The following is a 27,859-nucleotide window of genomic DNA, read 5'->3' on the forward strand; positions in this document are numbered from 1 at the left end:
TTGTAAACAAACCCATATTGTTGCGAGTGCTTGCGTTCCTATATGTAATGAATAACATGTGTTTAAATGAAGTCTTCGCCTGTTTGTTGCTCTCTATATTGTATGTAGGAAGCTTGTATATATGGAATGCGGCTCAGGGAAGGTAAGTTTGGTATTTTTAGTGTTGGTTACGAACTAGGTAGTACCTAGTACTAGGTACTAGGCTAAATTAATTGATACAGTGAAGGGTTGACCTGAGGCGATTTCCCCCCTCAGGGAACTACCGGTACTTGATTTTAGTGACTTGAATATATAGAATGTTATCTGTACAAAAGTATATTAAAGTTATATGGATTTTTAGAAGCTTTTGTGTAAGATTTATACGTCTTAGTAAGGCCTAGGTCAATTTCTTTTTCGTATTGGGCCAAAACTAAGCAAACGCCAAAGCTAAGTTCACACATTGGTACCTATTTCTACAGAAGCAATCCGCGATGGCCTAGACTATGGCAATTGACGTTTTCCTATATTATTTTACTTAGCTAATGAACAAGAATTTAAAGTAATAAGGTAAACAACCGCATGGACTGGCTCAACTCACCGACGGTCATGGCATGCCACCCTCCGAAAAAGTACTTATAACGCATTCTGACACCGGAGATGGGCATCAGTCGCGACTCGTTGTTGGTGAGAGACGGAGCTAAAGACCTCTACTCTCCTTTCGAAGTAAGTATTTTCTCCAAAGTTAGAAATTGAGGCCAAATTTAAAGCATTAAACAGAGGGTAGTGAAAAGGGTGGCCAACGCAGTGCAAATCTCACCAAAACGCTTTCGAAATTTTTACTTACACTTAAATATCTTAGAAGATTGACGCCATCTCGATGTTTGTGGAGTCGCTTGTGTCAACAAACTTCCCATTTCCTGTGATAAATCCGCACACCACTTGTACCCATAGATGCTGGGGCACTTTCATCTCAACAATTGGAACACGGTCACTGGCCACGACGTTTTTAAGTAAACAACTGTTTTGGTAGAAGAAGACGACGTAGCGTGCACTAGATAATTATTTAAATAAATAGTAAAACATCAATATTTTACATAGTATTTATGATGATTAATTTGAAAATATTCATTATTGAAAAAGTAACTTGATTCTGACTCAAATTTAAGTTATTATTTTTCGGAATTAGAACGTTCTTTTAAGTCCTGTATTATGAAGTCACGACATCTTGACTTTTGTACCTATTGTAGATGAATTGCTATACTCAACTTTTTTGCAGAACAGTTTACCAGTTATTCATGCAGATTATTATCAGCTATTCATGTAATTGTTTAATCGTAATGCGCATATATATCTTTATTATTTACTTTTTGGATATATGAAGATGTTTTACTTCCGGATTACCGCCGTAGTGTGACGCAATCGCTTTTGGTTCCTGGGCCTCTGTCTGTTTTCGCACCATAAGAAATTAATGGGGCTGAATTTGCAATGACCAGAAAGTCGTTAAAAGAGGAAAGTTAGCATTGAGGGGCATATGTTTTGATTGAGAAAAATACAAATTTATACAATAGCTAGCTTGTAAAAAAAACTTGATTGACAACTACGTAGCATACCTACTATGGGTTTCAGAGACTGTGCAAGCACGTTTTTTGGCAATATTTCTGTAACGAACACTCGTATCAGAACGAGATTTTGCTATAGTGCATTACACCCAGTGTCGTAATTTATAAGGGTATCGTGAATCACTAATCGTAAAGAATAACAACACTTGTCCTTGTACCAAGAGACAAAAACTCCATTATCCAGAAATGGATACGAACACGCGTAAAAAGCTCCACCTACCCTCTCCTCCCCTCCTCCACCGCCACCCCTGTCCTGTCCTTCATCCTTCCTTCGCCTTCCTTTCTCTCTCTCTCTGTTGCCAATTGGTATGTGTTCACCCTCCAAACTGGGTATAAGACTTATACAAAATGTGGAAATTGGTGAAATAAGCCTATGTATTGAAAGTATATATACATAAATATTAAAGCAATTTTATCATTATTGCATTACTATGACAACTAGAATTCATGGAAACAGTTTATAATAATGCATCGACGTATGTGTGAAGCTCCACTAATGTGGCAATGATGATTTTGCCATTCTTAGCATGCAGACGTTAAAGGTTACATTATTTCTGGCATACAGTTATTAAAAAAAATCAAAATACTAATATAGACTTAAATCAATGAAAAGTGCTAGAAAAAAAAAATAATCCACTTATCCGTAGTCTGTTCCGCTATGGTTTTTGGCAGCCAGATGTACAACAAGGTTAGAAACATTGGATTGTATCTACTTTGGAAATATTTGTAATTTTTCGGGGTAATTTGGTTGCAAAAAAGGGGTAATAGACATGAATTAAATAAACATTTTTGAAATAACAAAGTAAAGTTGAACTAAATAATGAGTAAAGTAAACAGTTAAGGGAATAAAACTTTGCAGCGTTGTCGTCTGCTGCTTGCAACTGTGTTTGTGGAGTGAGTGCTTACGAACCAGGAACAGCAACATGGTTCAAGTGCAATGTGGAGTGAATTAAGACCAAAATATGTATGATAACAATCAAATAAGCACTATGGAGTTTCAGTTGTGATGGCAGTAAGGATAAAACCACCGATTACAAGGTAAAAATGAATTCAGTTCAAACCATGACCCCAGGAATAACAAGTTTCATACTTTCACTAATATAGGCAACAAAATGTTGTTTTATTGTGCTGATTACAACTGCAACCTTGAGTAAGATCAATAAACGTTACATATATACGCTAACATTGTTCAAATGAGTGCTGGGAAGGCTGGGAAAGATGGTGTCCATCCGTGACTAGACCCGTCCAGCCACACAATCGCCGCAATATTGGATTTCAAAACTGCCTTGAAAACATATTTTACAAAGAGCGTCACATGCTTATTTTAGTTCATATGGGGCTTTCATATATCACATTATGTTGACGAAACTTCAATCATTTGAATGGTATGTTTAGAGTTGTAATTGTATTCTTGTTTTGCCAATTAAATATCGAGTGAATAAGACCCGGCCAGCGTGATGATGGTGGGTCGTCCGTGTTTACCCTATTTATTCGGACGACTGTAATTAACCCCCAAGGGCCAGTACTAAACACGGCGAAATACATTGGACGCCCTAATCCCTAGTGGATGTTGTATCCACGGTTATGTTCCTTGCAGTTTGTGTGGAACTATTCTTTAGAATGACCCTGCAAGAAACGTAACCGCAGATACGACATCGACTAGGGATTGGGGCGTCCAATGTATTTCGCCGTGTTTAGTACTGGCCCCTGGGGGTTAATTACAGTTGTCCGAATAAATATTACTTGAAATTCTTGTTCAGTAGGTAAAACTGCATGGAAAAACCACAACTGCCATAGTCTGGGCTGCTGCGGATAGGTACCCTAGATCTACCCACACATTCACGTATCAAGCCCACACATGCCGTAAGTCAATATAATGACGCCATACTGTAAGTACGAACTAATGTGTAAAAAGCCTACGCACCGCGCAAGATTAACGGGACGCTTTCGTTAATTGCCACAACAATAGGCTACACCCCCACAAGTAGTGCGTGGCCGAGCAAGTAACACCCACGTACGTATACCGTATGTGTAACTACCTCACACAACGTCCTCACTTTAATCCAACGTATGTCGGCGGTTATATGTTAGGTGCAAAAGGGCTGTGCTGCACACGTGTGATTGCAGTTCCATTCACCGCCTACAGAAAGTATGTATATTTATTAAATATATTAATTTATTTACGTATTTGTTTTTTTATCAATATTTTTTTTTATATTTTTGTCATCAGACCCATTAAGACTGACACAAATAATTCGCAAAATAGAATCATTGCTACCAACACATTTTTAATAATTAGTTAAACACCTCCATTGCCTTCTATTTCAGCAATAATAATAATAATAATAATAATAATAATAATAATAATAATAATAATAATAATGATAATGATATGTGGCGCCGTGGAGGAGTGGGTTATGTCGTCAATAGACTTAAGTCAAGTTAAGCAACATTGGCTCTGGTCAGTCGTTGGATGGGTGACCGCTCTCCTCGGTGTTGATTCCTTGGGAAAGGATCATTACCATAATTTCCTCAGTCTACTCAGCTGTAAATGAGTACCTATCCCTGATGGGGTAGGGTCCAGCTATGGGTTAAATAGCAAAACTCAGCAATGATGGAAAGAAATGAAGGATTAAACGACAACGACGTAAATGGAACCTCTGGCAACAGAGGAGCTTCGTCCGGCAACCAGGTATTCAACCCAATTGAAGGGGAAGACGGTCAGGTACTTGGAGGTCGTCATCCAGCAACTGATCACCACAACGACAATAATCAACAGCCCGAGATTGGAGCTACAGAGGCAAAAAGGAAGAAATGGACAAGAGAAGAAAATAAGGAAATATGGAGATGCTACATCAGAAGCAACCCGACGGAGAGAGGATATAGAAGAAGATTGGTCAACATCTGGAATGAGAGGAATAACACCCCCCAAACAGAGCAGAGGCTGGCAGACCAAGTAAGGAACATAAAGAAAAAGAACTGGCTCTCCCCAACAGAAAGAGAAGAACTGGAAAGGGAAATGTCACACGACAACGGATTACACGAAGACGAACTGAGAGACGATGCCACAGAAGACGACAGGGAGGATGAGGTATCAAACAACGACACACGAAGAAACACCGACGAAGTAACAGACAGGACGGAATGGGTAGAAAAGATTAGACAATGGATGGAGCCAGATACAGAGAGAACAAAGATCCCCTCCATGAAAGCCTACAACACCAAGAAATTAAGGGAGAAAACAAGTGAGGTCAATGAAATACTGGACATAATACAGACCACCAGTATCACAGAAACAAATAACTTGACATATGCAGGAGCAAGATTAGTAGCAGAACTGATGGGAATTCGAACACTAACACCACCAGCACAACCAACCCAACAGACACCAAAACAGCAACCTCCATGGAAAAGGCGCCTGGAAAAGCAAATAATGGTGATGAGATCTGACTTGAGTAAACTGAAAGAGATGGCAGAAAAAAGGCTAAGAAGCAAGAAAACAAGGGAGGAACTCAACGATAAATACAAAGTACAAGAGAGGGGATTAAACAACACAATAGAAGATGTAAAACAGAGGCTTAAGGCCAAAGCACATAAGATCCAATGGTACATGAACAGGAATAAGGGATACCAACAAACAAAAACTATTCGGTAACCAACCAGAAAAGACTATACAGCCAACTAAGAGGGGAAGACAACCACCCAGAAATTCCTGAAGCCGAACCAAGTAAGAGACTCTGGGAAAACATATGGAGCAATCCGGTATCGCACAACAAACATGCAACAAGGCTCCAGGAAGTCAAGGAAGAAGAAACAGGGAGAATAAAACAAAGATTCACAGACATCACGACAGACACAGTCAGACACCAACTAAAGAAAATGCCAAACTGGAAAGCCCCAGGTCCCGATGAAGTCCATGGATACTGGCTCAAAAAACTCCAAGGCCCTACACCCACGAATAGCAGAACAACTCCAGCATTGTATCTCAAATCACCAAGCACCCAAATGGATGACCACAGGAAGAACATCCTTAGTACAAAAAGACAAGAGTAAGGGAAATATAGCCAGTAACTACAGGCCTATCACCTGCCTACCAATAATGTGGAAGTTACTAACAGGTATCATCAGTGAAAGGCTATACAACTACCTAGAGGAGACAACACCATCCCCCACCAACAGAAAGGCTGCAGAAGGAAGTGTAGGGGCACAAAAGACCAGCTCCTGATAGACAAAATGGTAATGAAGAACAGTAGGTAGAATGGAAAACCATTACGCTATAAGCATGACATGGATAGACTATAAGAAAGCCTTCGATATGATACCACACACATGGCTAATAGAATGCCTGAAAATATATGGGGCAGAGGAAAATACCATCAGCTTCCTCAAAAATACAATGCGCAACTGGAATACAATACTTACAAGCTCTGGAATAAGACTAGCAGAGGTTAATATCAGGAGAGGGATCTTCCAGGGCGACTCACTGTCCCCACTACTCTTCGTAGTAGCCATGATCCCATGACAAAGTACTACAGAAGATGGATGCCGGGTACCAACTCAAGAAAAGAGGCAACAGAATCAACCATCTGATGTTCATGGACGACATCAAGCTGTATGGTAAGAGCATCAAGGAAATAGATACCCTAATCCAGACTGTAAGGATTGTATCTGGGGACATCAGGATGGAGTTTGGAATAGAAAAATGCGCCTTAGTCAACATACAAAAAGGCAAAGTAACGAGAACTGAAGGGATAAAGCTACCAGATGGGAGCAACATCAAACACATAGATGAGACAGGATACAAATACCTGGGAATAATGGAAGGAGGAGATATAAAACACCAAGAGATGAAGGACACGATCAGGAAAGAATATATGCAGAGACTCAAGGCGATACTCAAGTCAAAACTCAACGCCGGAAATATGATAAAAGCCATAAACACATGGGCAGTGCCAGTAATCAGATACAGCGCAGGAATAGTGGAATGGACGAAGGCAGAACTCCGCAGCATATATCAGAAAACCAGGAAACATATGACAATACACAAAGCACTACACCCAAGAGCAAATACGGACAGACTATACATAACACGAAAGGAAGGAGGGAGAGGACTACTAAGTATAGAGGACTGCGTCAACATCGAGAACAGAGCACTGGGGGCAATATCTGAAAACCAGTGAAGACGAGTGGCTAAAGAGTGCATGGGAAGAAGGACTAATAAAAGCAGACGAAGACCCAGAAATATACAGAGACAGGAGAAAGACAGAAAGAACAGAGGACTGGCACAACAAACCAATGCACGGACAATACATGAGACAGACTAAAGAACTAGCCAGCGATGACACATGGCAATGGCTACAGAGGGGAGAGCTAAAGAAGGAAACTGAAGGAATGATAACAGCGGCACAAGATCAGGCCCTAAGAACCAGATATGTTCAAAGTACGATAGACGGAAATAACATCTCCCCCATATGTAGGAAGTGCAATACGAAAAGTAAACCATAAACCACATAGCAAGTGAATGCCCGGCACTTGCACAGAACCAGTACAAAAAGAGGCATGATTCAGTAGCAAAAGCCCTCCACTGGAGCCTGTGCAAGAAACATCACCTACCTTGCAGTAATAAGTGGTACGAGCACCAACCTGAGGGAGTGATAGAAAACGATCAGGCAAAGATCCTCTGGGACTATGGTATCAGAACGGATAGGGTGATACGTGCAAACAGACCAGACGTGACGTTGATTGACAAGGTCAAGAAGAAAGTATCACTCATTGATGTCGCAATACCATGGGACACAAGAGTTGAAGAGAAAGAGAGGGAAAAATTGGATAAGTATCAAGATCTGAAAATAGAAATAAGAAGGATATGGGATATGCCAGTGGAAATCGTACCCATAATCATAGGAGCACTAGGCACGATCCCAAGATCCCTGAAAAGGAATCTAGAAAAACTAGAGGCTGAAGTAGCTCCAGGACTCATGCAGAAGAGTGTGATCCTAGAAACGGCACACATAGTAAGAAGAGTGATGGACTCCTAAGGAGGCAGGATGCAACCCGGAACCCCACACTATAAATACCACCCAGTCGAATTGGAAGACTGTGATAGAGCAAAAAAAAAAAAAAAAAAAAAAATAATGATAATAATAATACCTTTCAGTGGTAATGACCCCATCCACAAATGCACCAAATAATTTCCGGTCAATTCGTACCTGACGTAACATACACCCAATGTCTTGACAAAGAGGCATTAAAAAAGTAAGACAGATGGAAAGATAGATAAATAGATAGAGAAACATTGTACGAGATAAGGGAAATGAGAGAGAGAGAGAGAGAGAGAGAGAGAGAGAGAGAAGAGAGAGAGAGAGAGAGAGAGAGAGAAAAAGTAATCCCAGTCACTCACTAAACAACAAACAAAGCAAACAGTGAAGGTAATAACTTAATCTTTTATTCAGATTCAAAGAACAACTTCATTTCAGACGTAAAACCGAAGAAATTATATCTTATTTTGCGTATGTCTTATTTGTTATTATTCTCAGTTCATTTTGGTACTGATATTTGTTTTAGTTCATTGATTAACTTTTATTGTTTAATTATGTTATTTTGCTTATTCATTTTTATTCATTTTCCTTTAATATAGTAAGTTACTTTCAACTATATAGTTTTTTGCATATGTCTTATTTGTGTTAATATTCTTACTTAATTTTTTACTTTGATGGTTTTTAGTTTATTGAATAAAAGTTATTTTTCAATTGTATGTTTATTGACACATAAAATAAAAAAAATTTATGTTATATACAATATATGTTTACATTCATACTTGTACATTAATCCATTCACACAAAAAATAACAGTAGTATATACTACAAATAGACCTATAAATGTTCGAGGAAGCTGATGCCACTGGGCATGTCCATGTCCACCTCATCAGCCTCTTCAATGTGTATCACCACATCCTCCTCCTCCATGGTGTCTACAGGGGTTCCTGTAGCAGGCACTCTCTTCGTAGAGGTCGCCTCAGCTCCTGGCCCCTTTCGCTGTCTCTTCGTGATTTCTTACGGAATTGTGTAGTCTACTGAAGAAGTCGCTGATGGTGCTGCTACATGTCTGGTAGAGGAACTGAAGCCGCATACCCACTGCATGACATTTCATACACCCGACTCAGCGGGAGTCATTGTAAATGGGTCTCAGGGGAGTAGTGCTATTGTTTCATATGTTCCCGAACCACGTGGAGACCCATGCTGTGCTTGGTTGGATTGGAACTGCAGCGGGGGACCACACGTCATTGCCCTGAAGTCATGCTGAACACGCCACGGATGCTCCACGTTGTGCGTCTGGAGCTACGCAAAATGATAGATGGCATGAGCAGGCACATATCTTTTGAATATGTCGAAGCGATCGCGGCTCCCCACGCATCCTGGGATAGTTCTTAGCGACCTCCCGACTCTGCACCGAATGCACACAATCATAAATACGCATTTCAGGATATTTTTGTAGTACTTTCGTAAGCGGTTTCCACCTACCAATTTCCTTTCATGTGTGGTGCTTAAGGTGGCCTGCGGTAGTGCATAGGCTAGCCTAGCTATTCCGGTTAGCGTATTTGGTATTAAATTACTTTAAACAATTATTTGATAAGCCTGTTGGAGTTTTGATGCAGGAAACTCAAGTTTCCTTAACATGATTGGTACAAAACTCATGCTCAAATCTGTTGCGAGTTTACTGTTGTTTTAATATTTATTCCAGTTGGTACTGAACATGGCGTACTTGGGAATGGTGCTGATATCATAGGCTATAGAAATCTATTGGAAAAATGAAGATCGGAAGCTTTAACAGCACATAGGTATTGAACCGTAGGAAAGTTATATTTCCAAGTCCAGATTGTGATAATCATTTAAAGTAAATTTTTACCTACCACCTAATTGCCATTAACTCTAAAGGATTCAGGATTTAGTGATAGTATATAATCAGTATACATCAGAAAATGTTAGTGATAGTATATAATCAGTATACATCAGAAAATGTTTTAAAAAACAAAGATGCCACAAGGTCAGTTACAGGGACATATCCTAACCTTCTGCAACAGAACCTAACCTAACATAGATTATCAGATCCTACCTACCTTAGGGGACTTCACCCGACCCTAGACTGGGTGGATGTTGGAACTTCCCTCAAAACCTGGCAGTGAGTGTTGTAAGTCATAGAGTAAATTACTGGGATACAATTTAGACTTACCTTTCCTAGTCTAACTTAACATAGGGCATCTGGTTCCACTTGGGAAACACCCTCTTTTTATGTTGGAATTGAAAGGGATCTTACAACTTGAATGATTTTTACTCAAGGGGAATTGAAAAAGATCTTACAACTTAAATGATTTTACTCAAAGGGGAAGGTAAATACTATATGTCAAATAAAATACAATTAGAAAATAAATATATTCATCAAACTTACTTCCAAGGAGCTGATTTTTTTTTTATTTCTGAGATTTGGTCTGAACAAATACTTTAGTTTCTACCTTTACTAATATGTTGTGCTGTTTAGCATCTGTCGATAAACCAAAGTAATAAAGTACCAAACAACAAACCCATATTTTATTTTGAGGTCCACTTACTGCCACTCAGGTTGGATTTACTGGAAAACTGTATAATAGAGAGTTGTGGAGCATTGAGTTACCTAAGAACCTCCCGTCCTTCTCTTATGTATCTCATACTCACTGTGTAACCAATGGGTTGTCATTTTTGAGCGGTACATTTTTCCCCACCAGTAGTACCTGTTTACCCCACCTGCAGCAAATATATAGTATAAATTGAACATGTAGTTTGATCTTGGGAAATAGTAAGCTAGTTCCAGAAATTTTAGATAGCTTGATGTGTATTGCTTCTCAATGGGAGCAAATACATGTTGAATTTAAGGCAAGTTAACCTTGGGGAGCTGCATTTATAAGGTGTTTTGATGAGACATATAGGTCAGAATAGTTTATAGAGGAGCTCAGGTTATCCAACTACTGGACAGCTATGAGCCATATTGTGTTGCTTGTCTTAAGGTTATTGTTTCAAATTTGTGTAACTGATAATAAGGTGCTATTCTTTAAAGACTGTGCTCTTGATAAAGTACATATTTACCCACTGGAAGCTGGCCAAGTAAGGAATGAAAATCTTTATGGTGTCTACACTATATTTTTATTTTCAGAGATCATCCATCCACCATAAAGAAGCGTTGTATAAGTGTCTTCTTCATGACCATTGTATCACCATTTTTCATCATTTGGTTTGGGAATGGAGAATCCGAAGGACAAGTAAGAGAATTTTAAATATTATGTATTATTTTCCTTGAATATATTTACACTAGTACTTTATGAAAATTGAAATACGTGAAGAAAATTAACTTGCAGCAGTTTTGTAATATAAATGCATAAAGTGAAAAGTCATTTGCTGTGGGATTAGTAGAGCTATGGCAGGTGACCATGAAATACAAGGAAGTGAAATTCATTTACTTTTTGCAAGAATCACCAAATCCTCCCTTAATTATGATAATGTCCAAATCATACCTATAGTAGTATTAGTATTATGTAATATAATTTTACTCTACATAATGTAATTTGATCATCAGGGAAATCTTTGGTTGCGGATGGGTTTAAGGGTTGAAGGTATCATCCCTGCACTGATATTACCAATGATCTTGACGTTTATATTGTTCCTGGGCCCCCTGGTTCAGTCGCATCTGTCAGTGCCTGTTACGTTTACATTAAAAATGTATTTGGGTAAGTAATGAGAAAATAGCCTTCATTATTCAATTTTTTCAAATTAGATAAGATTTTGAACTCTTGTTATGAAAAGGCCTATCACTGATTTTAGAATATTAATGTGTACATAATGCAATACATATGTACTGTGTATGAGTTTTATCTTTTTTATAATGTAATAAAATGTTTGTCCTCCTAGTGTCTGAGACAGTTACAGTAATGAGTACTGTATAAACTATATGAAGTACATAATTGCTAATAAGGATGGATATTAGTTAGATTTAGAGCATGTTTGATATCCCTCGATGGAAGGCAGAGCCAAATTTTGTGCATAATAGATTATATCAAATTAATTTCTGTACAAAAATAGTCCTTTGCAAATGCCTTTTCATTGGTCTTATTAAGTCAAATCAAGTTCAGATTTCATATTGCAGTTTTTAGTAGTTAACTAACAAATTAGAGCCCCAGTGGTGGAATAATTTCTCCCTCTTTCTTAATGCATTAGGTTTGTTTTCATTGATTTTTCATTTCAGTGCCTTGCATTGATAATGGTATATGGTAATTTATTTTACTGTAAATAGTTATCACTAACATTTATGGATCAGGTTTTCTCTCTGTAGGGTTAAATGTCAAACAAGTACTTTTTTCTCTCTCCTGTTTGTGAACTTTCTATGTGAATTTTCCTCTGGACTTGGTCTCTGTCTATTCCCTTTCTCTGTGATTTTTCTTGGCCTTCTTACCAGTTTTCAATGTTCTACTTATTTTTTTTTAGTAGGTGACTGTTCGCTGTTTAGATATTGTTGGTCATATGTAAAAAAATGTTACTCTTTATTGAAGGAGTTATCAGAAGCCCAGCAATCCATTTCCTTTCCATCCAGGAGGTTGCTCTTTTTCAGTTTACTGTCAACCATATCACCAATTTCAAAATTCATTGTCTTGTGTAGATAACAAAAATGTTCTGTCTTTTCCAGGACCTGCCCTTTTATCACAGTATGGTTTTCTAATTTTTTAAAATTATGTAGTAATTTTAATCATCGATAGAAATTTTAGAGCTTTATGTATGGATAATTACTTTTAGGGCAGTTTTAAGTATTCCAGTGATCTAATGAAAGCTAGGAATCTGGATTCATTGGTAAGGTTAAATTCCCTTACTTTGGTGAAAATATCTTTTATTCCTGAGTGTAACAGTGTTATATGAATTACATATATCATTTATATCCTCAGATCCTCTCTACTGGTACAACACCGCACAAAATCCCATCTGGTGGAGAAATCAAGTGGTTGCTCCATTTTCGGAAGAATTTACATTTCGAGCATGCATGCTACCAATTCTTTTACAGTGCTTTCCCTCTGGGAAGGCAATTTTTATTGCTCCATTGTTTTTTGGTGTTGGTGAGTGTTTCTTCTTATAATGTATATTTGCATCACCTGTTGTTTGTTTTCAGTAACCTACAAGTATTTAAGCAAGTAGTACAAACATTATTATGTGACTAATGATCTTAGGCATCCTTGACTTTTTATGTTTGAATATAGTCAGAATTATATTGATTTATTGCCTACAAATTCTACATTGAATCCACATTTACACATTAAAATGCAAATATGAATAGCAGAGTATTCCCTTTAGATTTGATTTGTTGCAGATGTTCTATTCTTGAACTTGAGGATTGATAAGTTGCACAAATAACTTGTAGACTTTTGTTTGGCGTTATTGTTTTCCTTGACTACTGCATACTATGTTTTTCAGATGCTATAAGTTGTTTCATTAGTTTGTGTTTATTTCATGTTTTCTTTTCTTTTCAGCTCATTTACATCATGCAGTTGATCGATTTCGTGTTGGCATTGAACTACCAGCTGTTATTCTCATATCCTGTAAGTTGTAAGATATGTTTATATGAATTGAAATTGCAGCTTTATTTGTAGAAAGTTAGGTTCTGAATATCATATTCATTTTGTGATAATAACATGAAAATATTTCCATTCATGCAGATGTCTGTACAGTCTGGTGATTTGGTTTTAAGAAGAATAGTTGTACTTATTCTTGTATGTATTTTTCTTACAGGCTTCCAGTTTCTGTACACATCAGTTTTTGGATTTTATTCATCCTTCCTCTTTATCAGAACAGGTATTTGTTATTTTGTTGCATTTGTAAACAAACAAGAGTTATGTTTCTTTTATATTTCTTTAATATTTTTCAGATCTATTTTAGAATTTTATTTTTAACTCAGTGTTTTGGCTGTGAAATGTGAGGCCTCAGCTAAAATAACCTCAGTTTGAGTGACTTCTGTACTTATCACGAAACTATCATTTTAATTATATAATATAATTTTGTATACATTTTTAAGGTTGAATATTAAGTGTAAAGCACTTGTTACCTCGGGCTAGGAACTATATTTGAAATTGCTGGTAGCAGTGAGATATCTTGAAAATATTCAGGTGTAAAGTTAACATTCCTACAGGTATGTGATAAAGAGCATAACCTCAGTAGTTACAAATATGTGTTGAATTTAATGATGAACACCAAAAAATTTAGAGCAGTCCTCATTTTGAAAAATTCAGGAATTAGTAGCCACTCTCATGAATAGTTTATTCAACATCTTAAGAAATTGGACCATACTCACATATGACCACTTGAAAAAATTTGTGGATCATGATCTGTTAACTTAAATTGCCAAAATAAAACTAACTTAAATTGCCAAAATAAAACTTGTAAATTAGGTGAGAGGACTTAGGGGACTGTTAGTTATATTTAGCATACGTTATATGTGGATGCAAATAAAGTATTAATACTTTCTTTTTTCTCTTTTAGGACACTTTCTCCCTCTTTTTGCCGTTCATGCCTTTTGCAACCACATGGGACTACCAGAGCTGAAAGATATGTTGAACAAACCAGCACCCCTCCGCAATAAACTGATGGTTTGTCATGTGGTAGGTCTTGTAGCTTGGTATTTCTTACTTTATCCTCTCACAGATCCATCATATTATGGAAATACATTGTACAGTTTGTGAACATGATATTTTTAGTGCTGAAATAAGACAATTGTTTGTCTTCTTCTGTGCTGTGCTCAAAACTGTATTTGTTAGGAAGTTGATGATGATCTTCCTCTATTTTCCATCCTCAAGGCACTTGTATCTTTGTTGCTTTTGTATTACAGAAGGATATCTGTTTATATATCCTTATATGTCTGTAGTAGGTTTTTTGCCAACATACTGATCTGAGGTAAGATACATTCTCAGCATACTTTCTGGTACATTAATCATGGTCGTGATTTTTTGGATATGATAATTATCTCTGGTTTTAAGATGTATTTTAATTAAAATAGGAGTTGGGAATGCTAATATGATGAGGTGTACCCTGTTAAGAAATGGTCAGGTGCATTTCTGAATGTTTCACTGAATTTTTTTCCTAGAAGTGTGAGTACATTGTACGTATTTTGATGGTTTTAAGAAAAGTTTCTGTGATATATTGTACATACAGGTATGTGCATGAGTACATATTTTCATAAATTATATACATATTCATATATATGTATAGAAAGTTGCATGAACAGTTCATCTGTAAATCACAGTCAGCCCCTGTAATTTGTAGATTTCAAATTTGCCTGTGAATCTGGATGAATTTGTTTTTCTTTTGTAGTCAAAGACAGTTGTATAAGGAAATGTAAGTTATCCAGTGAAACTTTCATCTATCAGTATACAAGCATGCAATTGTTCATTAAACAATTCATACTATACAGTCTTGTGTACTACTGTACTGGATAGAGTTTAATAGTTATTGCAGACCCACATGATGTAAGACAGTTTTGACAGTAATTGAATATAATGAAACAGAAATAAAGGCAACATTGTTTAGTGTCTTGGCATGTTTTCTGTTATGGTTTGTGAAATAGACAGTCCAAAATTTAAGTAACTGCCAAATAGCTACATATTAGTGTAGGACACTGTCTGAATTCACGTTTGGTCCAGGCCTTTGTTATTCCCTTTCTCTGTGATATTCGTTGCCTCCCTAGTAGATTCGATCCAGCTTCTTCCATATCTACTATTATTTTTCTGACCAACTGCACCTTTCCCTTTCTCGTCACATGACCAGTCTTTGAGAGTAAAGTCTGTTGACCATTTGGATGATTCTTTGAATATGCTAGATAAGGTTTCAACCTGTGATAGTATTCAGATGGCATTTGTTGTTGAAGATTAAGCCAACCTTGTACTGGCACGGGCTCATGCTCCTAGAGCAGCCTGTAGCTTCAGGTGGCCGAGGCATTGTCACTGTTGTTTTTTTTCAACTGGCAGTTACTTTCCCAACCCTCATGAATTGGCAAACCACATGGAAAATTGAGTTGTGTCTTAGTTTTATGGTAATGATAACAGGAATGGCAGGTATGAAGGTTCCAGTGAATCCGATAACTTTACCAGTTACGTATTGGCTCATATTCTGCCATAGCTGATATTGATATTAAGCCTCCCCTAATTGGGATTGATCTTTCTTTGTTGTCATTCAAAAATCCCAAGCTACCATCCTTAGTGACCCCTGTTCTAGTTTTGAGGACCTCAGTGCCAGTTTTGCAAAGTCCCTCTTCATTTTGGGACTTGAAGGGAATGCAGGATTTAGAGGAGGAGGGAGTGAGGTAGTAGTCTTCAGTTCAGGAATCATATGATTTTGTGGATGAGCTTGAGTAGGATTCTCACAAGTCCTCATGACATACTAGGGAAAGAGGTGCAGTTTATGATGATATTGCACAGTATATGGAGCATTGGGGTAACTCTGAAATTGTCGTCTGTGGCACTTGTGTCTTTTGGCTGATGGACATGATGCACAAGCTTTCAGTCTTTTCCAGATCATGAGCATGACGACATTGCTGAGGAAAGTGTCAACAAGATAATGGCATCGTCATCTTTCTTTTGGTTTAGAAGTACCTATCTATCAGAGGTGGCACCTGAAAGTATTAATTTACCTAGGTAGGCCTAGCTTACATCCAGGTTGATGTGAGCTTCATTTTGAGGAATATGTAGTTCCCCTTCTCTTCGTTAGGAAAGACCATAAGAATTCAGGGTCATTAGCCTGGTAATATAGGAACTTCAAATCAGTAAGAATACTTCACAAAGCTCTGGGTATGAAGAGAGTAAATTGAATCTTGAGAAAAGAAATCTTATTAGCTGTAGATTCATCATCATATGTTCATGTGGAGACAGTTCTCTGGCAAGAGTATGTGCCTGTGGGGATGGAACTTTATTTTCTTTGTCTGTCAGTTGGAGTATCTCTGTGCTATGTTAAAAAACACCAGTCAGCTTCACCATACATTATTGCTAAGTTTTCATTTTGATTTCATGGCTGATTTTATGCAGAGAAGATTGGTAAAGTGTTTATGTAACTACTTTCACCAATTACTTAGTGTAAATTTGGTAGCAATCTGGTCCCATGGTGACTGCAGTGCTTTGTTCTTGTAAGTATTAGAAAGGATTTTGGGGTCTTTACTACATTTGATAAGCTACAGACAGAATATTTAAAGATTTCTCAAGATTGCAACTGGGCAAGAGTACTGAATAGTTGCATGTTGTTTTCCATTGGTTTAGTGACTCAGGATAATAAAATAAGATCTCTGTATTATGTGGGTTTATGTAGAAGATTTAAAATAATTTTTTTTCCTAAATACAAACCTCTTATTTTTTTGAAGTTCCCTCTAATTGTTTTCCTTTCTGCAGGTGCTTTTGCTTACCTAGTCAGCTAATGGCAATTGGACAGGAGTGTCCTTTATTAAAGGATGCTCACTTTTTTTCAATTCATGAGTATTTATGTCTAAAACTGCATAACTTTAAACAGTTTAAAATCTGTAAAGTAAATTGGTTACTTTTCAGCATGATTTATACATACAGCATTTTAAACACTGAAGGCTTATTTGTGCTTTTGGGCTATTGGTAAGATTACTAAACTGCATCAGTAAACAGGGCAAAAATCGAAAACGCATGTCAAACTTTTATTTTACTTATATGTACAGCAGAGTCATGGGCACTTTCAAAGAAAAGGAGTATAGTATTTGCACAGGTATGAGCACAAAATGCTGAGATTCATGGTTGGGGTATAATCAGAAGAAATAACAATAATGATGTAGTTTAACATGGTGTCCAGAGGCTGGAAAATATGCTGAAATTGTAAAGGTTGAGTTACTGTAGTCAGGTATTTGATGAAACTAGAAGAGGAACAAACAGCCAGGATAGGAGTAGAAGTGAAAGAAGTAGATTGGAGGTGAGGAAGGCCTTGAATATCACAGAGAAAGAACATAAATGACCTGGACTTGACAAAACTTCAGGTGGAAAGGGCTATGAGAATAGGGACTTATTTCTTATCTGTTCCTGTCAGAGGAATGCAGGATGTAAACCTTTCATGATTATGTTTGTGTACCATGAAATTCTGACAGTTTTAACAATTTCTTTTATATTGCTGCAATTGTTGTGGCTTTGGTACAAATGTTTGTGTATACCACCTTCTCTGTATACATTAGCTTTTATATACTGCAAACTTATATTTGGTAAATATTTCTTATAGGTCATCTCTCAGATGTTTCAAAGATCTGGATAGTATGTGAGATTTAGGTTTTCTTCATTCATCAGTTATTTGAACTTTACATCTTTATAAGTGATGTATTAAGTGAGCTCAGATGTAATTGATCTTGGTGACCAATACTTGCTATGATCCCCGAGCATTACAGGTATTGCAGTAAATGTGTAGGAGTAACTTATGTTGCAACTTTCAGCATACTACTTTGCATTTCAGAGCTTAACTACTTCATAACAACTGGTCCCCTGTGTAAGTTGTCATTCCCATTTTAATGAAGACAATTTTGTTAACTTTAAGTTGTCTAGTCACACCTGTTATGGATAAGGTCCATTCACATTCCAGTAAACCACCACTGAGACCTGTCATGCAATTACTTCAAGTACAGATGTTCTGTTTTACATCCTTTTGAAGAGTAGGGTTCCATGGAAAGGAGGATTTTCAAGTTATGTAACTAATTTTAAGAAATGCTTATTTTATTTATGGATGGAAATATTTTTCCTGTTTAAAGTGTATAAGTATTCCATACAGTTTATTTATTTGTGCTTTATATAATCAGTTAATGTGCAGATATGTTGCATATTTAAGAAAGATATTATGAGATATTGTACATGAAGTCAGCTCAGGTTTCATCTAGACCACCTTCTGCTTGTAGTGTGCTGTACATATTTCAGTATGTGAGTCAGATAGTCAAAGATTTGTATTAGTTCTTTGCAGAAAGAAACTCCATTGTTTACATATAAGGAAGTGTGGAATGTGGAATTAAGGTTTGGGGAATGTAAAGATATCTAGATTTGCTGAAGAGATTTGTGGACTTTTGCTTTTGTGATGTGTTTTGAATGGGATTTTATCTAAGTTAATCGTGTGGAAATTCAAGGAAATCATGTATTTTGGTTGCTCCTTTTGAATGATACCAGGGTTATAAATATGATTGTCAGCCATGTTGGCTATTGAGCCAAAAACAAAGAAAAGAAGAAAGATTCGTGATACACAGTTGCCAAAAACATAACACAGACTAACAATTTTTACACAGGATGCCGAGACTTAAATCAGTGCATGGGTCCACTAAACATACTCTTCATGATTTATGGATGTATTGTGCTGTCTGCTGTGAAATGCACCTTTCTTTCTACCTCTCCACATCACAACCGTTTCTTACCCCCTACTGCCATAGACTAGTCTTATCAGTTATTTCATGATTTGTTGTACAATAAATCAAGAGTTGGAGTATTGCAAGCCAAGTCATAATATTACATTGCCATGTCCACCCTCAGTTCTTGCCTTTAGGGAAAAGGATAATATGTATGATCATATTACTGTAATGTTATGGAGAGAAAGAGAAGAGTATGTGCTACCTTGTTACTGTAATGTTGAAGACTATTTAAATGATTATATACCATTTTCAGAAGTCAGATCTTTATGGGAAACGACATTTTATGGTTATTGGTATGTCTTTTAGGGCATGAAATTTCTCCCTGCTCAGCATTTATTAAAAAAATTATAAATAGTTAGGGCATCCTTCAGCTTATCTCAAGGGACTTTGTGGAATGAGTAGTTTACATTGTTCTCAGATCCTGCTTTCTCTTTAGCAAAGGATCCTAGTCTTCCATACATTTTCATGTTCTAGAATACTAAAAGTTTTATAATCTATGCCTATAATCAAAATATGTTCCTAGGGAAACAATAACCTGTGTTGTACTAGATATCTCATTTTCTATATGAAGCATTATTGAATTAGGGAGAATTACCAGAGGTAAATTTGCAGATTTGTCAGATGCCAAGTTTTAGCTCAATTAAGGTCATTCCTTTTATGGTTGCAGATAACCTCTTCCTGATGGCTTTAGTAGCAGTTTTAGCTCATAGCTGAGGTCATTCTGCTATAATACTTCATGTTTGGTTGCTAATGCCCGTAATGATGCCTGTAGCTTATATGAGACTTGAGTAGATGTAACTATTTACAACAACTGGTAATGAAGTGTGAGAAGTGCATGTCAATTCCTAGTCAACAGGTGATGTATATAATGATAAAGATTTTGGTGGTAAAGGCCTGTTTTAAATAACTTATGTCTATAAATAGATTCATGAAGATTTTGGAAGACTGTTTTACAAGGAGCTTTTGCAACTTTGGAATTACATTTTACTGGGGCAGCTCATGTCTCTGAAGAATCTTGCCAAATTTGGAGAATCACTGGATATTTAATGTGATTAGTCAGTGAGGTAAAATTGTATGAGATGTGAAATTTATCATTGTTACTACTATCACAGTATACTTCAGTTAGACAATTATGAATTGATGAGTCAAGTGTCAGTGACTCTTCATGTCTAATAATCTAGAGTCTAGCAATTTTTAGTTGGAAAATGTATGCCAGTATGTAGTTCTTTAGAATCGGAAATTTGAACGCAAGCCATATGAAGAAGTAGGACAGTATTACAGTGTTCCCCCTCCCCCCTGTATTTGCGGGCGTTGCGGACCCCCCCGCCTAATAGCTAGACCCCATGAATAGTTGAAAATCCTATAAAATCTCTTGAAACTGCCTATATTTTGTTAGTTAGAACTCAAGAAAAACCCACTAATAATGTTTATACCAGTTTTTTAATAGTTTTATCACAAAAAGTGCATTTTATGACAAAATTGATTTAAAAAAGCAGAAATTTGGGGATATTTCTCATAGCAAAATACTGTGTAAAGTCAAATTTTCTGTGGATAATGGGGGTATACGTTCCAGAGAGAAATCGGCGAATACGTGAGTCTGCGAATCTGGAGTGTGTGAATGCAGTGGTTCACTGTATGTATTATTGTACGTGGTCAGGAAAACAGTCACAATCCCACATAATAGAGTATGAACATTTTAAGCTATCTGTTTTGCAGTTTTTTAGATCTTCCCTTTGTAGGTTGGCTAAGTTTGCCTCCAGTTTCAGCTTCTCTCTCCCTACCACTAGGTATCCAAGTTAGACCCCTACTTGTTCTATCCAGTTGGCTTCTCCCTTCCCCAGTAACAAAAACTTTTTAAACATTTTTTTTCCTCTGCGTAATCATTTGTAAGTCACTAATACATCATTCTGTGAATGTTATTGGGTCAGATTTTGTTAATTTTTCTGCTTTTGTTAAAAGCAGTTAATTTATGGCATTATGAGATGTTACATTCCCATTTGTTTTTAGATTTATCATAGGCTCACTTGTGACTAAGTTACAGTATGATTGGTAGTAACAAATGATTGTTCAAAGCTATAGTAATGGAACTAGAAAATGAAGCTTGGTTCATGTCATAAGGAAGGGGGAAGGGGGCTGTGTTGATCTAGTTAGGGAAGGGTTGGACTTGGTATAGTGTGGGCAAACCTTTAGTCTAGGAGGTGCAAACCTTTAAACTAGTTGGGAGCAAGCTTGGCTGAGTGCAAAAGTTGCAACTTAAGAACTGTACTATATACAGGTTTGAAACTGTTATAGTAGAAATAAATAGTTCAATGTAAGTATTGCCATAGATTATTTGTAAACAATAAACCATTGTCACCTTTGAAGACATGCAGGTCTTTCTTTACAGTTATTATGCAGCTATAACTAAATTCTGACTTATTCTCCTAATCTTACTGCCTACAAATTTAAAATGCTAGATGTAGGTTGGACTATTTCAGTTGGGTGTTGTTGTGGGTTGTTTATAGTTTTAACTGTAAGTGAATTAGGAATTGTAAACTTTATAGTGATTCGTGATTCGTCACAGAATTTATAATTGCAGAAAACGATGACACCCAAATTTTCTTAAATTTGTACTCGCAAGTAAACCTGTTAATATAATGGTATTAATGAAATGGTATAATTTCATAAACATTTGTTTTAGGTGGACATGGAGTCTTGCACAGCACTGCTTTGTATCGTGTGTGTATCTTAAGTAGGTTTGGAAGTCTTGAGGCTGTAATATCTTTCTGTGAATTTACAATGGTTGATTATTTAGCAGATTGAATTTTGAAAAGGTGTACCAGAATAAGACAACTGTAGATTACAATTTGATCTGGCAAAGTTCCTGGTGCATGAAAATGTCTAGTCCTTAGTTTGTCATCAGCTTTGTATTTTATAAGTTTTATCTGTATAAGCTGGTGAAACTGCAAAATCAGAACTTAGCATTGGTATAGAACAATCGCACATTTAACGTAGTAGCTTACTTAACTAGTGTATCATTTTAAGCATGTTTTTTGTAAGGTGTACAGTTCTTTCTCATTGCATTATAAGTGAACTTTTGATATTAGGGGTGAAGGCTGAAAACTGCACAAAGCTATACATACTATTTTGTTCACTATGATTATTTAAGCACTCTAGTAAAATTGATGTGTGTAATTAATGACCTGCCCTTGTTTATATAATATAGGTTAATTGTAGTAGAAACCTAAAGCTTGAACTTTGTATGTAAAATTTCGAATTGGAAAAATTCAGACTTTCTCTTTCTTCCATCTGACTTTCCACCCTCTTTAACAATTGTTTCATAGTGCAACTACGAGGTTTTCTTCCTATTACGTCTTTCAGACCTTCTTACTGTCCATTTCCTTTTCAGCGCTGAATGACCTCGTAGGTCCCAGTGCTTGGACTTTGGCCTAAATTTTATAATCCAATCCAATCCAAAGGTTGGCTTCAGACTCATATGGTGTGGACTTGGTCTTGGCCTTGGCTTTGGCCTTGAAAGTTTAGTCAATTTCAATGAAAATGTTGCAGTATATGATTGAGTGACATTAATTTATGATAGCTTAATAGGACCAGAGTTTTAAACTTAGCGTGAAATGGTGTTGAAAGTTACATCATGACCAATTACTTTATGTAATATTACATCCCAAGGAAGCCATCGTAATCAGTTTTTCTTTTCTGTGTAAAAGCATAATTCAGCAGTAAAGATATAATGCAAGTAAGCATCACATTGTGTTAGCAAGTTCCAGCATGTGGAATGTTGTGCCATTGTTAAGGTTGATGTAGAATTAGTCTTGAAAACATTTTCTTATTTTCAACTTTTGTATCTTTTAGGTCGTTACTTATAAATGTGATTTGTTACTTTAGTTAATATAACAGTTTTTGTGAATATTTTAATGTAAGAAGTTGCTGCTATTTACTGTACTTCAATAATGCTTTTATTTGATCTTGCCATTTGTTGTGATATGAGGATGGGGAATTTTTTTTATGTTGCACATATATTAATTTGTCTATGATATTATATTAAGTGCACAGTACTTTTATTTCTATCATAAGGTACTGTACAGTGTTTCAAATGCCATTTTACACTGAAAGTTTTTTATTGTCTCTTCATGTTACATTCTTTGTATAATGAATAGTTAAAATATAAATTTGAAGATCTCTTTTAGTCTGTGGTGCCATGACATCTGAGTTCCTTGTAAGAATGGGGATATTTGTCGTGTTGTTAGTCCCTTCTCAGTCTTAGATAGGTGCTATTGGGTCCAAGAAATTCTTGGTGCATTGTCAAGAAAAGCTATGCATTTACTTCTAGAGTTGATGGAATCCTCATTAAGTTGTATTCTGTTTGTTATAAATATTATGTGGTTTTGTATTTTATCCAAGTTTTGGTTGAACAGTGATATAGATGAGTTGCAAATCAGTGTGATTTCATAGGTATGACATTTGGGAACAAAATCCAGGCTGCATAAACTAAAAAGGAGCTGGTTATTGTAAATAATTTTTATGAATCTTGCCCTCTTTTCAGGAGTACATAAACCTCTTTTATAAGGAAAAAATCAGGCTTAATCCAAACCCAAGAACAAGGGTGATAGGCATTTCCAACTTGAGCTGGAAGTGAAGATTTATTTATCCTTTGACATCTGTGATCCTGAAGGGAGGTCACGGGTTAAAAAGTCTCAGAGGGGTGACTGATTTGATCATTTCATTTGTCTCTGTACTTTTTAAAGTTTTTTGTAAGTTAAAAAGGCCCAAATCTTTTTATTTCTTGCAAAAAGGGCTGAAACCAATATGGAATAGACCCATTTTTCTTCGCTCTTTAAAATCTTTCGAGAAATATGTCAATGTATACATATGTACGTACAGTACTAACTTTTTTCCTTGTGTCTTTGGTTTAATGCGGGCAGTGAGTGTTTGACATACTCTTAGCAACTTGTTTAGTATTAATACTTTTTCTAGTCGGACAGATAATCAATTTGTATCTTGTTATTGTTTTCTGAGAAAACTTCCAGTGTATCTTCGGAGTAAAAATTCAAGTCTTGTAGGGGTTTTTTGTTTGATACATCTTTTTTTTAGTTTAGATGAAAGTTTTATGTAGGTTTATAGAAAAGGATTTGATATAATCTAGGCATGGTTTCAGAACTACAAGGAAGTACGGTATTTACTTAGCCTCCTAAGCAAGTACCAGTGCCTTTCTTACTGCTCTCACATCATTCAAGAATGTTATTTGAAAGGTCTTCTGTAGAGCTCATGTCCGTTCTAAGGAGGAGCAATCCTTGGTGTTTTTCCTTGCCAAGCTTATTTCTTATAAGAGTTGCAGAAAAAAGACAAATGGGTCATTGAGCTTTTTTTAACTTCCAAAGCTTAAGTCCCAAAACTTGAGTAAAATCTTTTGAAGGGGGTTTTGAGTCATTATTTTATGTTGTAAGTTTATTATTCTTTCCCAAAAATTTTAGGAAGTTGGACAGCCAACTTGTAAGAGAACAAAGGGGATGGGTGAAATGTCAAGCAATGATCAGAGCAACTGCTGGCCAAAGTGTTGATCTACAAAACCATGAAGGAAAATCTTTATTTGTCACTGCTTTTGTGGATGTGTAAATCTTTGAAGAATGCATTTATTGTCTGTAATAGTTTTGCATGTTGATGATGAATAGTCTGGAACCTTCTCTGCTGTAAAGGTTGTGAACTTGGTAGTGTTCTTATTTTTCTTATTTACCTTCATTTTGTTAACCCTCGTTTTTCAAAAGTTTCCCATCCTCATTCAGAATACTCTCTCATCCTCATTTAAAGAAGTATGTGCCCCTTATATGGCAACTTCAAAACTTCTCAGGATATGTATTTTCTGACCTTTCATGCCATTGTTACACTTTCAGCCTTAGTTGTGTCAGTGTTTTTGGTTTTTATGCAATTACCCATTTCCTTTGATGATAGTGCCTTTATTGCTCACTTATTATTATTATTATTATTATTATTATTATTATTATTATTATTATTATTATTATTATTATTATTATTATTATTATTATTATTTTTTTTTTTTTGCTCTATCACAGTCCTCCAATTCGACTGGGTGTTATTTATAGTGTGGGGTTCCGGGTTTGCATCCTGCCTCCTTAGGAGTCCATCACTTTTCTTACTATGTGTGCCGTTTCTAGGATCACACTCTTTTGCATGAGGCCCGGAGCTACTTCAGCCTCTAGTTTTTTCCAGATTCCTTTTCAGGGATCTTGGGATCGTGCCTAGTGCTCCTATGATTATGGGTACGATTTCCACTGGCATATCCCATATCCTTCTTATTTCTATTTTCAGATCTTGATACTTATCCATTTTTTCCCTCTTCTTTCTCTTCAACTCTGGTGTCCCATGGTATTGCGACATCAATGAGTGATACTTTCTTCTTGACTTTGTCAATCAACGTCATGTCTGGTCTGTTTGCACGTATCACCCTATCCGTTCTGATACCATAGTCCCAGAGGATCTTTGCCTGATCGTTTTCTATCACTCCTTCAGGTTGGTGCTCGTACCACTTATTACTGCAAGGTAGCTGATGTTTCTTGCACAGGCTCCAGTTATTATTATTATTATTATTATTATTATTATTATTATTATTATTATTATTATTTGCATAGATTTGTTGGGTAAATCATAATGCCACTGATTTGACTATTAAGCATCTAGTGTAGACTAAAAACAAAAACAGAGCAAAAGAAGTAAATGTGAAATTAATAGTAAATAACTAATATAATTAAATAAATGAAAGTAAATGATGTAGATAAATTATTGCAAACAATCAGAGCATTTTCAATTAGTGCTGTAGCATCCCTGCTGTTTTCTAAGCTTGCAAAGTTTCCCTGCTACTTTTGGCACAGTTTTATATTAAGACATAAATACTGGTATCATGTAAATTACTATGTGTAGTACTATAATAGAATATTTATCTTATGGAAGGAAAATTATTTAACTTACAGAACCATTGTTTGATCAAACATTATTCTTTAGGTAAATTTTTATTTATTGTTACCTTGAGTGGTTTCAGTTATGGAATCGTTCAAGATAACATAAGCTATGAAATCTGATCTGGCAACAGCACTGTATCTGTACCTTGAATACTTAAACCTTTTGATTGCTCTTAAAACATCTGAATTACGTAACTTCATTATATTTCAAGCCAATTGTGCGAAGGAAGAAATATGAAATTTTAGTTGTTTATTTTATATTTTAACTGTTTTAAAAATACATGGGTACTTGTACTATTGAGTAAAACCTTTAGGAGTTTAGTATACTTGAAAAAATGTCAAGGGTACCCAAGTCATGAGTTGCTGTTACAGATATAGAAGTAATGTGAGAGGAAAGTTAATGTAAAGTACTTGACTGCACTTACTTTATTGACTTTAGTTTAGAAACTGGCAGTTATTGTGTGAATTTTGTGTGCATAACTGAGAAGGATAAAGGTTTATTTTAATTTCTACTAGAATTAGACGTAGGATAAAAAAAAAATTGAGCACTCTAGTATTGAATGTCATTATCCCTCAATTATGAGTCAGTTTGGTTTCCTCTCAAAGTTTCAGCTCTCTCTCTCTCTCTCTTCCCTGTACTGATATTTGTAGCGTTAGGTATCACTACCACTTTATTAATATGATTTTCATCATTTATTCCTTTGCTTTCAGTTGTTACTTCCTGTGTTTTTCACTATTATGCACTGAAAAAACTCACTGTTGTGTACTTAAAAAACAAGTATTCTTAACAGTATTCTGGATTTAATTTAAACTCGAGAGCTGACTACAGACACAGTTCTGACATGTATGTAATAACCTGTGAACTGTAAAGTCAGCAATCAGAAAGCACAGGAATTGGAGATCTTGCCATTTTAAAAGTTACGGGTTAGTTCCCTTCACAAGTAAAAATAGAACAATTGATATTGCTATTTGTTAAGATGCATTAATAGCCAGACCTAGTAAGATGTAAAACAGGTGGATTGGTTGAATGTTTCTTTGCTAGTTTGGAGTGTGAAAAGAATTTATACATGAGCTTCATTAATACTTTTTAGATTCTTTCATTAGGTAACAAATAAAGCAAGTACTACTGTATTTAGGATTTTTTTTATTTTAAACATATTGCTGATATTTACTGGTGTTGATGTGTGTATAGATGTAAGGTTCTGCTGATGCTTTTGCTGTTTTAGTGTTAATTATTGTGTACAGTTTTGCATTGTGAGAGATTTAGTAGTTGTTATTTTGTGGAAAAAACAACTAGCCTTAAGAATTATTAAAATATGAGTACATACTGTATGTGGTTTTTGTACTAGAATTTTATAAAGTGGAAAATTATTCTGATTTTTTTATATCCTTGTATAACCCTTTAGGTCATCATTTCATCATGAATTCTGCAACCTTTTCTGATTCTGCTGTTAGCACTAAATCATATGCTTACAGCATTTTCCAGGGGTTACCTTCTCTTCACTCTTTCATAGTTTTTTCTTTTACTAAGGTAGCAAAAGACTTAAGGGCTGTTTCGTTACAGGCATCAACATTTCTTTAAAATGAGTATGTACCTATGTAGGGGCCTAAGCGCCATCAGAGCATCTCACATGGTGCACTGTAGAGATTGCTGAAGGGTGTTTACATCACCCCTATGGCCATAGCTGCACCCACGTTTTAGCCCTTTACCTCTATTCTTGCTCCCCCTCGAGTAGGACTCCTTCCAGTGGTGAGGGGATAAGGGACCCTGGCTTCTATGGGAATGTTCTTGCATTCCCATAGGAGCCCTGGGTCCTGACGGAACATCCTACAACCCTTTCTCTCTCACTTTTA

The 27,859-nt window shown here is 36.1% G+C and overlaps 1 protein-coding gene across 1 annotated transcript; it reads left to right on the forward strand.

Annotated features, from left to right (window-relative positions):
• Nucleotides 1–27,376, forward strand: LOC135206124 (CAAX prenyl protease 2-like). Its single transcript, XM_064237366.1, has 7 exons — nt 1–142; nt 10,782–10,887; nt 11,202–11,352; nt 12,559–12,726; nt 13,138–13,206; nt 13,397–13,459; nt 14,144–27,376. Exons 1-7 carry the CDS (start codon nt 48–50, stop codon nt 14,341–14,343), a joined length of 852 nt encoding a protein of 283 aa, XP_064093436.1. The 5' UTR covers nt 1–47; the 3' UTR covers nt 14,344–27,376.
• The last annotated feature ends 483 nt before the right edge of the window (nt 27,377–27,859 follow it).

The sequence above is a fragment of the Macrobrachium nipponense genome, chromosome 29 (genome assembly GCF_015104395.2).
Source record: "Macrobrachium nipponense isolate FS-2020 chromosome 29, ASM1510439v2, whole genome shotgun sequence".
Classification (NCBI taxonomy): domain Eukaryota; kingdom Metazoa; phylum Arthropoda; class Malacostraca; order Decapoda; family Palaemonidae; genus Macrobrachium; species Macrobrachium nipponense.